The sequence below is a fragment of the Rhincodon typus genome, chromosome 6 (assembly GCF_021869965.1).
Source record: "Rhincodon typus isolate 14 chromosome 6, sRhiTyp1.1, whole genome shotgun sequence".
NCBI lineage: Eukaryota > Metazoa > Chordata > Chondrichthyes > Orectolobiformes > Rhincodontidae > Rhincodon > Rhincodon typus.
The window spans coordinates 4,128,660-4,141,094 of NC_063337.1; the positions used below are offsets into that span (position 1 = coordinate 4,128,660).

General features: G+C 42.1%; 1 protein-coding gene across 2 annotated transcripts in view; it reads left to right on the top strand.

Moving 5' to 3' along the window:
• Nucleotides 1-12,435, top strand: part of ints4 (integrator complex subunit 4) — a 71,146-nt gene that overhangs the window by 19,160 nt on the left and 39,551 nt on the right. For both annotated transcript variants that reach the window (XR_007262259.1, XM_048597922.1), the window contains exons 8-14: nt 581-701; nt 1,913-1,984; nt 4,221-4,395; nt 7,345-7,550; nt 8,841-8,983; nt 10,317-10,432; nt 11,443-11,576. Coding sequence is in view for 1 of the 2 variants with exons in the window: in XM_048597922.1 (XP_048453879.1) it covers nt 581-701; nt 1,913-1,984; nt 4,221-4,395; nt 7,345-7,550; nt 8,841-8,983; nt 10,317-10,432; nt 11,443-11,576 (967 nt within the window). In the remaining variant the exon portion in view is untranslated. The remainder of the gene's footprint in view (nt 1-580; nt 702-1,912; nt 1,985-4,220; nt 4,396-7,344; nt 7,551-8,840; nt 8,984-10,316; nt 10,433-11,442; nt 11,577-12,435) is intronic.

Sequence of the window (12,435 nt, forward strand, 5' to 3'; positions counted from 1 at the left end):
AACTAGATTTAGACTCAGCTGTTGAACTGAAATCCCAGCTTGATGCTGTGTTCTTAATTAAAGGATAGTGAAATGTTGATGGACAGCAAACAAGAGGTATACTCTACATCAAACATGACATAATGTTCTAACTATAATTTCTGTCAAATGGGGAAAATGCTAGCTTTGACTGGGGTGGTGGGGCAAGGTTGCAGTGTTGGGACACAAAACCTGCAGTTGCAGATCATTCCTTTCCCCAAAACCCAAATGTTCTTCCTGTTCGCCTTGCAATGATGAAAGAAGCGTCTGCTCAGAGGATTTTTAACTGGGGCCAAGACTATGGGTTTTTGAATCTAGTCCACAAACATAGCGCTCTCCTTGTCCCCAACCCCCTATGAAATATTTGTCATTCACAGGTGAATGGTCAGCGACTGTATGGGTAGTGGGATTCTTTGTTTGCTCATTGTGAGGTTAATTTGTCAGTGTAATTTAATGAAAGTATTTGCTTGGAATAAAAGGAAGGTTTGAGGATGTACTTTCTGCTGACTGCATGAGTTGGTACAGTGTCCCTATTTTCACGCGACTGTCTCCATTACTTTAGTATAGTGCCTATTCCGTCATCCAATGAGGAAATTCGCCTCGTCGATGATGCATTTGGGAAGATTTGTCACATGGTGAATGACGGATCCTGGCTAGTGAGAGTACGAGCAGTCAAACTGTTGGTAGGTTTTATCTTCATGACCATCCAGTAGCGCTAAATAATCATTTGTGTTGAGTTCTGGGTCTGCTATACTTAGTCCCCTGTCTTATACTCTAACCATGAGAAATAAGGCTTCTGTGGTGGCTCAGTTGAGAGCTCTCTCTCAAGTCAGAAAACTGTCAGTATTAGGTCTCACTGTGGGTACACCCAACGTAATACTGAGAGAATGCTGTACGCCTGTCAGCAATGTACTGTCTTTTGGATGAGATGTTAAACTATGGCCCCATTCTGCTCTCCCTCAAGTGGACATTAAGATCCTATTTTGTCATTTTGGAGGGCAGGGGAGTTCATATGCTCTTGGGCCTCTCAACTAATCATCTGCTAATTACCACATTGCTGTTTGTGGGAGCTTCCTATGCTCAAATTGGTTGTCACATTTTCTACATTAGAATAATATGACTGCATTTAAAAAGTACTTAACTGTCAAACATGCTGTGAAGAATTCAACATAAACGCAAGGCATTTTATTCTTTCATGGCATATGGCCATTACTGATTGGACCAGAATCTGTTGCCCATCCTAATTGTCCTTGAACTGTGTAACTACTGGGCCATTTAAAGGGCAGTTAAGAATCAACTACATCTATGGCCTGGCGCCACACACAGGCCAGACCAGGTTAGGGTGGCAAATTTCCTTCCTAAAGGACATTACTGAACCAAATGAGTTTGCACAAAAATTGTTGATTGTTTAATGGTCACCATTAATAGGCCTAGCTTTCCATTCCAGATTTATTAATAAATTCTGCCAGTTGCCATGGTGACATTTGAACCCATATCTCCAGAGCATCGTTTGGGCCTCTGGATTGTTGTTTGCTAGAAATTAAATGCTTTTGTGCAAAGTCTAGGCATGCATTTTCTGGTTAAAATTTTATTTCAATCAAGTACACACCACAAAACTCCCAAGTTTCTTCTTTGCTTGTGTTTGAATATTATTAACTAGTTAGTTCACAATCCCCTGTTTACCTTGTTGCCTTTAACTCCAGGTGTTTAACATCCTATTCGTAGATTTAGATTCTAATGTAGATTACTTGAGTAGTGACATTAAACACTATTCCTCCATCTCTTCCCCTTTCTCTACAAATCTTGTTTTTTTTAGATGCAATATTGATATCTCTTTTTTTTGTCAGATAGTCATACCCACAACATTGTTGCTAATGGTCTTGTTCTGTTCCAGGGATCCATGCACCAAGTCAGCGTTCAGTTTCTGGAACAAACTCTTGATAAGAAATTGATGTCTGATCTGAAGGTACATTATGGCGTTATTGTATAACCTTTCCAGTATTTCACATCACATAATTTGCCTTTTTGTTACTGATAAAAGTCCAATCCTTGTTTTCAAATCTCTCCATGGTCTTGGCCTCCCCATCGGTAGCCTCCTACAACTTTAGAGATCCCTGGTTAGATTGTTGGGCAGCATCGATTTCCATTGCCGCACCATTGGTGGTTATGTCTTCGGCTACTTGAGCTTCACTAAGATTTAGAATGAATCTTTGCCGCTGTCACTTCTTCTCCTTGATGATGGTTTATAAAATCTATTTTCCTGACCGAATGTTTTGTTACCAGTTGTAACATTTAACTTAGTGTCGGTTTCCTTGCCTTAATTACACTTGAGTAGAGATTTGGCCTGTTTTACTGTATAACCAGTGCTCCATAAATTACTGTAATTTGTTGATGGGTTGTTTTTACTCTGTCTAAGATTTTAAACCATATTGGACACTCCCAAACTCATTAATAGTATTCTACTTGGCTCCTTCTATCTTCCAAACCTGTACACTCTATTATATAGAAGGATAAAGGCAGCAGATACATGGGAACACCACCCCCTGCAAGTTCCCCTACAAGCCACACAGCATCCTGACTTGGAAATATATCCCCATTCCTTCAGTATCACTGGGTTGGAATCATGGATCTCCTAACTTACCTAACAACACTGCAGGTGTGCCCATGCACCCAGCACAGAAAAAGACCAACTAATCCACACCGAACATAATTCCAAACTAAACTACTCCCACCGGCCCATATCCCTCCAAACATTTCCTATTCATGTACTTATTCAAACATCTTTTAACGTTGTAATTGTATCAGCATCCACCGATTCCTGAGGAAGTTCATTTCACGTGCAAACCCACCTCTGTAAAAAAAACTTTACCCCTCATGTCTTTTTTAAATCTCTCTCCTCTCACCTTAAAAATGTGCTCCCTAACCTTGTAATGCCCCATCCTAAGGAAAAGACAATTACCAATTACTCCATCTATACTCCTTATTATTTTATAAACTTCTATAAGGTTGCCTCTCAAACACTACGCTCTGGTGAAAAACTATCCCAACCTATCCAGCCTTTCTTTATAACTCAAACCTCACATACCTAGCAGCATCCTGATAAATCTCTTCTGAACCCTCTCCAGCTTAATAATATCCTTCTTATTACTGGACAACCAGAACTGGACACAGTATTGCAGAAGAGGCCTCACCAATATTCTGTGCAACCTCAACATGACTTCCTAACTCTTGTACTCAAAGCACTGAGCAATGAAGGCAAGTGTGCCGAACGCCTTTTTAACCACCCTGTCTATATGTGATGCAAACCTCAAAGAATTATGCACCTGAACCCCTAGGTCCCTCTGTTCTACAACACTACCCCAGGCCCTACCTTAATTGCATAAGCCTTATCCTTATTTGTTGTACCAAAATGCAGTACCTCGCATTTATCCAGATTGAACTCCATCTGCCATTTTTCAGCCTATTGACCCATTTGATCAAGATCCCTCTTGTAATCTTACAAAACCTTCTCGTTCAAGAAGGCAGTTTAGCGCCACCTTCCCAGGGGCAGTTAGAAATGGGCAACAATTGTTGGCCTGGCCAGCAACTACCCACACCCCACGAATGAATATTTTAAAAAATTTTCACTAGGAATAGGTCACACATCCAGTTACTCCTTCACAGTCAGTAGTTGGAGTGAACAGAATAAATGCTTTTAAAGGGAAGGTAGACAAACACAAAACAGAGAAGGTGAGTAGAGGGTTATGATAGCAGATTTAGATGAGGAAAGATGCGAGCAGCCTCATGTGGAGCCACATGTACAGATTGGGCTGAATTCTGTGTTGAATATCCTTTGAAATCCTATATAATTTGTGGGTCCTCGCGGTGCCTGAGGTTATCCTTCATCACTGCTGGATCAAAATCCCAGAACTTGCATGTAGTTAACAGACTGCAGTAATTGAAGGCAGCTCGCAGCCACCTTCTCAAAGTCAACTGGGATTGAGCAATGAATGCTGACCCAGCCAGCAGCTTCCACATCCCGAGAGGAATAAAATGGTAGGAAAAAAGTCTCAAAACAAATCCTTTATCTGTGCAGTGCTTTGCAGGTATCCTGAGGATGTAAAAGGGCAATTTAAATGCACGTGAATTGGTGTAAATTGCATTTTGTGAGCTTCTGAGATCCGAATCTTTGGTTTTCTGATTTCCTCCCCATCCCCGCACAGAGAAAGCGGAGTGCTCACGAGCGAGCCAAGGAGCTCTACACGTCGGGAGAATTCTCCAGTGGCCGGAAGTGGGGTGACGATGCCCCTAAGGAAGCGGTGGACACCTATACAGTCAACCTGATCAACTCAGGGGCCTGTGGAGCCTTCGTTCATGGGCTGGAGGATGAGATGTATGGTGAGCAGGGGCTGAGGATTGACTTGCTTCATAAGATGTGTTTGTCATATGTTGTGCTGAAATAATTCTAAGGCAGCTTTGCATATCATGCTGTGATGTTAATTGATTATAAAAGTAGTTGGGGGGAGTTTTCTAAAACTATACAAGGCACAATTCAGAACACAGCTGGAATACGGTGAACACTTTTGGTCCCCTTACCTAAGGAGAGAGAGATTGGCATTGGAGGCAGTCCAGAGAAGGTTCACTAGGCTGATAGGGATAACAAGGTGTGGAGCTGGATGAACACAGTAGGCCCGGCAGCATCAGAGGAGCAGGAAAGCTGATGTTTCGGGTCTGGACCCTTCTTCAGAAAAAAGGTTTAGAGGAAATGCCTTATGAAAAGAAGTTGAGTCAATTGGCTCTGTTCCTGTTGGAGTTTAGAAGAATGAGAAGCGACCTTATTGAAACATAGAGCGGCACGGTGGCACAGTGGTTAGCACTGCTGCTTCACAGCGCCCAGGGACCTGAGTTTGATTCCAGCCTCGGGCGACTGTCTGTGAGGAGTTTGCAAATTCTCCCCGTGTCTGTGTGGGTTTCCTCCGGGTGCTCCAGTTTCCTCCCACAGTCCAAAGATGTGAAGATTAGGTGGATTGGCCATGCTAAATTGCCCATAGTGTTCAGGGAGGTGTAGATTAGGTGGGTTATAGGGGGATGGGTCTGGGTGGGATGCTCTGAGGTTTGGTGTAGACTTGTTGGGCCGAAGGGTCTGTTTCCACACACTAGGGATTCTATGAAAACATACACGATTCTTAGGGGACTTGACGAGGTAGATGCAGAAAGGTTGCTTCCCCTTGTGGGAGAGTCCTAGAGGACATAATCTCAGAGTATGGAGTCAACCATTTAAGGAGAAATTTCTTCTCTAAGGGTAGTCTATCTGTAGAATTCTTTTCTGCGGAGGGCTGTAGCAACTGGGTCATTCAGTATATTTAAGGCTGAGATACATCTTTTAATCAGTAAGGGAATCAAGAGTTTAGGAAAAAGGCAGGAAGATGGAGTTCCTCAACCGTAATTCTCATTATCGGATCAGACATGATTTCATTGAATGGCAGAGCAGACGCAATGGGCTAATTGGCCTATTTCTGCTCCTGTGTTATGTGGTCTTATGGTCTTACAATGCAAACACAATACATTTATCAGTTTGTCCCAAGGGCTGGCTGAGATGCTAAACTGAGGCAAATGTAAAAGATTACATGATCTGGTTAACTTCTGTTTGTCAAGCAGTATCACCAAGGATAGTTACTTGGTTACTCATGCATACTGCCTTTGTGGATTCTTGCTATGCATTTCCTGGAAATATACTAGCTGTCAATGATTTGGAGAGTGTTACTGACTGCACAATTTCAGAAGTGACAAAATCATTCTCTGACGTCATTCGAGACTTCCTAAAAAAAACACTTTAAGTGATACAGTTTTACAAAAATCTATTTCGACCCCATTTAGAGCAGCAGTTCCAAATGAGAGCTACTCCAATCAGGGCACTGCATCTCTGGAAGGATATCTTGACCTTGGAGTGGGCACAGCACGTTTTCACCACAATGAGGCCTGGGCTAAAACAGGTTGAACTACGAGAAAAATTTCACAAACTAAACTTGTATTCCCAGAGGATTTTTAAGGCAGGATCTGATTGAGGTGTTTAAGGTATTTGTGAGATTCAGCAGAGTAGATAGAGAGAAATTGTTTGCTTGGCTGGGAGCTGCAATCTAGGACAAAGAGACAATACCTTATATTAGAGCTGGATTGTTCAGTGGTGAGGTCAGGAAGCAACACACATAGAGTAATGGAGATCTGGAACACACTCTGTCTCTCTCTCCCCATCCTGACCACCATAGAATTGTTGATGTATGTGAAAATGGTAATCTGATACGGTACAGCTGAAAATAGTTGTTCACAAAACAAAGCATTTTTATTAAGGATCCACCACTTGGAAGTGACTAGTTTTAAAAATCTGAAGATGAATTTGCAGATGGTTCTGCACACTTCTTCTAATTTTATTACCATTGTAAACAGTTTTTTTTAGTATATCCAGTATTCTTTTAACATTTAAAAGATTTTAATGGTGTAAGACGAGTCTAAATCTAATTGCTATCCTTGTTTAATTATAAAGAGCCATCATGAACACCTGGATGGCTGCAATGAATGGAAACTCACCCTGACAATTCATGTAATCAAAGACCATCCCAACGTTTTCTAAACTAATGCAAAAGACCATAGAAACCTGATTTGTGTTTCAATTTTTTTTGATCGTTTGCACTGATTTAACCAATTTTGGGCTAGTTACACTGAGCAGCCATCCAGTGAGTGCTCCAAATCACCATCTCGCTCTGCCATTGTGTTCTAGGGAAGTGCCTACTTTTTTGGAAATATGTTTCTTTCCCTTCATCAGTGCAGCCTTCAAAACTTCAAAGGTACCTCGAATTACAAACAAGGAACAAGAGTTGGCCACTTAGCTGTTTAATCAATAATTAGGGATGGGCAATAAATGCCATGCCACATCACATGAACACCTCGTCAAAAAATATAGGGAGTGTACCAGGAAGGCCAACAGACAGTAACCCACAGATGACTCAATAATTCTTTGAGATATTCATTGAAGGATAGTAATTGGGCTGGATGCTCCTCCTTTTCTTCTATATAATAGTGTTTTTGGATCTTCTGTCTCCTGGGAGGGCAACTAAGCCCTCAATTTATTGTCTTATATAAATGGTGGTGTCTCTGACAACATAATGGGCATTGGCTTCAGTTAGATGCTCAGACCGTGGGGTGGGACTTGGACCTTCTGCTGCTGAAGTGACAGTGTTACCCACTGAGCCAGGCTGACACCTATAGCAGGTTTTGTCTTGCTCTCTAGAATACTACCACGCACCCAGTGGGTTTTATCGGAGTTTTGTTTTTTTGCTTTCTGAACCATAGAGGTCCGTAATGCAGCTGTAGAATCGCTCTGCATGTTGGCTCGGGCTTCGGCATCTTTCGCTGAGAAGTGCCTGGATTTTCTGGTCGACATGTTCAATGATGAAATCGAGGAAGTGCGGCTGGGTTCGATACATGCTCTGCGCAAAATTTCCTGTCACATTCGACTGCGTGAGGATCAGCTGGACACTGTTCTGGCAGTGCTGGAGGTGATCATTTTTTTGGCTTCTGTCTCTTCCTAGTGTCCTCTGCACCCCACATAGCAGCTTAAATTGACACAGTACAGAGGAGACTATCAGGACCTCTGTCCTCTGCTAGCTATCCAAATAGATGTATGCTGTTTTTTCTCCCCCCTTTCACCCAGCAAATGTTTTACCCATCAAGTATTTATCTAATTCTCTTCTGGAAGTTATTGTTGAATCTGCTTCGCCTTTTAGGCAGAGTGTTCCAAATCTTCATGACTCAAAGTGTTTAAAAAACCGCATCTTATTGCTGCCTCTGGAAATTAAACCTTTAGTCTGTGTCCCCTTTGTCCCTCTAAGTCTCTACCTGCTCTCTTTCCTGAACACTACTGAAAACCTACCCTCTTTAATCAAGCCCCTGTTCTTTCATTGCCTTATGTGACTTGGTGTCAAGTCCCTGATAAACATTTGTGATTTTTTTTGATTGTTTTAGAGGTGCTGAAGAATGTTTTTTTTTAAATAATCCATAGATGAAGCATGGGTCGATCTGCATTTATTGTCCATCAGTAAGAGTCATTCACATTGCAATGGATCTGTAGTCACATGTAGGCCAGACCAAATAAGGATGGCAGATTTCCTTCCCTAAAGGGACGTTAAGAACCAGATGGGCTTTTACAACAATCAACAATGATTACATGGTCACCATTAGGCTAATATTTTATTCCAGACTTTTATTGAATGCACATTGGGGAGGCGTTGGCCTAGTGGTATTATTGCTAGATTATTAATCTAGAAACTCCGCTAATGTTCTGGCAACCTGGGTTCGAATCCCATCATGGCAGGTGATGGAATTTATTTCAATAATAATCTGGAATTAAGAATCTACTGGTGACCGTGAAACCATTGTTGATTGTTGGTGAACCAGCTGGGTTTTTACAATGCCCTTCAAGGAAAGAAATCTGCCATCCTTGCCTGGTATGGCCTACATGTTACTCCAGACTCACCGTAAAGTGGTTGAGTCTCAAGTGCCCACCAAAATGGCCTAACAACCCAGTCAATTCAAAGGTGACTGCGAACGGGCCATAAATGCTGGCCTGCCAGCGATGCCCACGTCCCATGAGTGAATTAAAAAAAAATTCTTCATCTGCCTTCATGGGATTTGAACACTGTCCCCAGAACTGTCTGGAGATCACTCAGTTCGAGGGCAACTAGGGATGGGAAACACATGCTGGCCTTCTCGGTGATACGCATATCCCATAGAAGAATAAAGAAGGAAAACAAATTATGAAATAAAACATTTACTCCATTGTTTTGCAGGATTCTTCCCGTGACATCCGGGAAGCCTTGCACGAGCTGTTGTGTTACACAAACGTGTCGACAAAGGATGGGATCCACCTGGCACTAGTGGAGCTACTGAAGAATCTGGCAAAGTATCCAACTGATCGGAATTCCATCTGGAAGTGAGTGTTTCACTGTGGTTAAACTGTTCCTAGTGATTCCCTGAAACAGGAGGACACTTACTTCAACCTCTATATTTTCAACACAGTTTTTGTTGGGAGAATTTTATGATCAAAGCATTGCTGGATTGCCAGTGGTAATCTGCTTACTGCTGCACCATCTAGGGATGTTTAAGGTGGATGAAGACATTTAGACTTTTTTTATTATTTGGTCATGGGATGTGGGCGTTGCTAGTTAGAACAGGTTTGGAGTTACATATAAGGATATCAGAATTTTTCCCCCTAAATGAACCAGGTGGGTGTTTTAAAATGAAAAAAACAATTATTACGTGGTCTCCAATAGGCTAGCTTCTAATGCCAGATTTTACTGAATACAAATTGTCCCATCTGCCACAGTGGGATCCACACCCATGTCTCCAAAACCATTAGTTTCTGAATTACTAGTTATGACATTACCACTATGCCACCACCTCCTCCAAAGATGGTAGGGTTAGTGGGGTACTGACTTGTGGGGTTAGCTGGAATATTCTTGCCTTCCCCTATGTAGCCCTAGTAGGGAACCAAGCAGATTAACTTCAACATACCATGCCTCGTGCTTTGCTCTAAATGTTGCCTTGGGTTATTAGAGTCTCTTGTGGTGAATTAACACTGCTCTGCCATCCTAGGCAAATCATCTTAATAGCAGGTTCAGCATGAAAAATTGCCTACCTACCTTTGTTCTCAATGACTCCTGACCCAATGCAATAGCCAGGGCTCGATGTGATCAAGATCTGTTGGAAAGAAAGGGAAGTGGAGCCAGATTTAATTGTAACTTTCAAAAGCGAGCTGGACCTTGACCTGAGAGGGGTATATCTGATTGACACAGATCAGGCAGAGGGGTTTGGAGGGCTAAATGGCCATTTCTTATTCTTGCATTTGTAAGAGACATCTTACATTTATCAAGACAAGAATGCCATATTTCTAACAGTGGCAATTTATAGTACAAGAGGAAAGGATGCTACATGGTTAGCAAGACAACTACGATTGTCTGAAGCATTGCCCAACACAAATTGCCCTTCACCTGCCTGCAAGTCTCCCAGTTAGATATGCAAATTTTTCTCTGTCAAACATTCATCTAATTCAGCTTTCAAAAGTTACTCTTGAATCTTCATATCCTGTTTATGCTTCTAAGTCCTGTGTTCTTATTGGAATGCCACCACCTGCAAGTTCCCTTCCAACCCACTTTGGGTGGGGGGAGGTGGGGGGCATGGTGGTGGGATTCTTGGTGATGGTGGTGTTCTTTATACAGCAGGGCATTTGTAGAAATTTTCATGATAGAGTATTCTTTTCCTCCTAGATGTCTCAAGTACCTTGGAAGCAGGCATCCCACACTGGTGTTGCCACTGGTCCCAGAGTTGCTCAGCACACACCCATACTTCGACACACCAGAACCAGACATGGACGACCCAGCTTGTATCCAAATATTTTTGATGTTGATCACAGATGGATGTGTTCTATCTCTCTCAACAAAAGTTTTCACTTTTCCTCAAATGGGTCATATGTCAGACTGCAAGTTGTTAGGGAAAAACCATTTTGCTATAAAATGTGATTTAAGCTCATAGTTTAGAATGGAAACTATAAGTGCTAAATTTACCCTTCAGGACTGTCCATCTCTGAAAGAAAAGGTGGAGGCTCCTCTTGAATGCCTCAATTTAGCCTGCCTTCCACACAATTCCATACCCTAACTACTCACTGTGCACAAAAAGACTTTTCTCACATCACATTTGCCACTTTTGCAAATCACATTAAATTGATGCCCTCTTGTTTTGTTTCCTTTTATGAGCCGGGCCAGTTTCTCCTTATCCACTCTATCCAGCTAACTCAATTTTGAAAACCTCACTCAGATCTCCTCTTAGCTGCCTTCCTCTAAGGAAAACAGTCCCAAATTCTTCATCTCTCCTCGTAGCTGAAGTTTCTCATTCCTGGAACCATTCTTGTAAATCTCTTCTGCATTGTCTGCAAAGCATTCACATCTTTCCTATACTGTGGCGCCCACCCCGCGGCGCAGTAGGGGAAACTTCCCCCCCCCCCCCCCCCCATTATCACTAGACTGTTGATCCAGAGACCTAAGCAATGTTCCGGGGGCTCCCTTTCAAATCCTGCCATGGCAGATGGTGAAATTTGAATTCATTTGTTAAGAGAAATGGAAATCAGTCTAATGATATCTACGTCAACCACTCCAGGCTCATTATTAACGGGAAATAAATGCTGGCCTAGTCAGCGACATCCAAAATTACGTTGTGTTCATTTTATAACATTAACTTTTCTATAAATCTGTGCTGTAAAATGAATGAAGGTGGCAATGATGCTGTGTACTTTAGTGTCTGTGAGCGAATACCTGTCTGGATGGGTATGTTGTCTCTTTGGAGTCTGTGCAGTTTAGGAAGGTCATTCTGCATTTCCTTAACTCCATATTGTGCTAGATATTGCTGTTCTGGTATTGGTATTCAACGCTGCCAAGACCTGTCCTACCATGTCAGCACTCTTCTCTGATCACACATTCCGACATTATGCCTACCTCCGGGACAGCCTCTCTCACCTGGTGCCACCGTTACAGGTACGTGAAATACAGGTTACAGTCACGAAGATTTTTCCAGTTCAAATTGTGGAGAGCAGAAGACCCTGGGGTGTGGGCTGTAATGGTACAGTGGAGTGCAATTTAACTGACACTGAATTAGATACTGGTAGAAGGCAGAATTTTAAGGAAATTAGAAATGGTTACACTAGGGAAGAGTGCAGGAAAGGACCTTCTTGGGATATTTGAACATTCTGTCAATATTCATACTAGGGTTGTGGGTGTTGCTTACAAAGATAGACGTTATTGGCCATCCTTATTACCCTTGAGAGGGTGGTAAGCAGACATCAACAACTGAATGTATTGTCTGCTTCAAAGACCAGTTCAGAGTTGAGCAGGTTGGTGTGGGACTGAAGCCACATGTAGGCCCAGACTGGGTAAGACAGCAGGTTTCCTTTCCCAATAAACATTAACAAAAGATTAATAATTAGACATTAATAAACCCATTTTGCTTATTACTGCAACCTGGAGTGGTATTGTCATTAGACAAGTAACCCAAAGCCCTAGGCCCATTTTCTAGGAACATGATTTCGAATCCCACCACGGCAAATGGTGAAATTTGAATTTAGGAAAAAAGCTTCGAATTAAAAGCCAGCTGAATAGCAAACATGTATCAACTGTTGTAAAATACATTTGTAAATCCATTCGTAATGTCCTTTAGTGAAGAAAATCTGCTGTACAGGTAGGTCTCCTGTAACACACTCTTGTGTGACCTTGTGCTGTAGAAAATTGCATTGTAGGCAAATCGCTATAGAAAGTCACTAAATCTGTACAGCAGAAAGTTTGTGTTATCTAAACAGTGTCCACTATTCATCAGAGATAGTAGGAACTGCAGATGCTG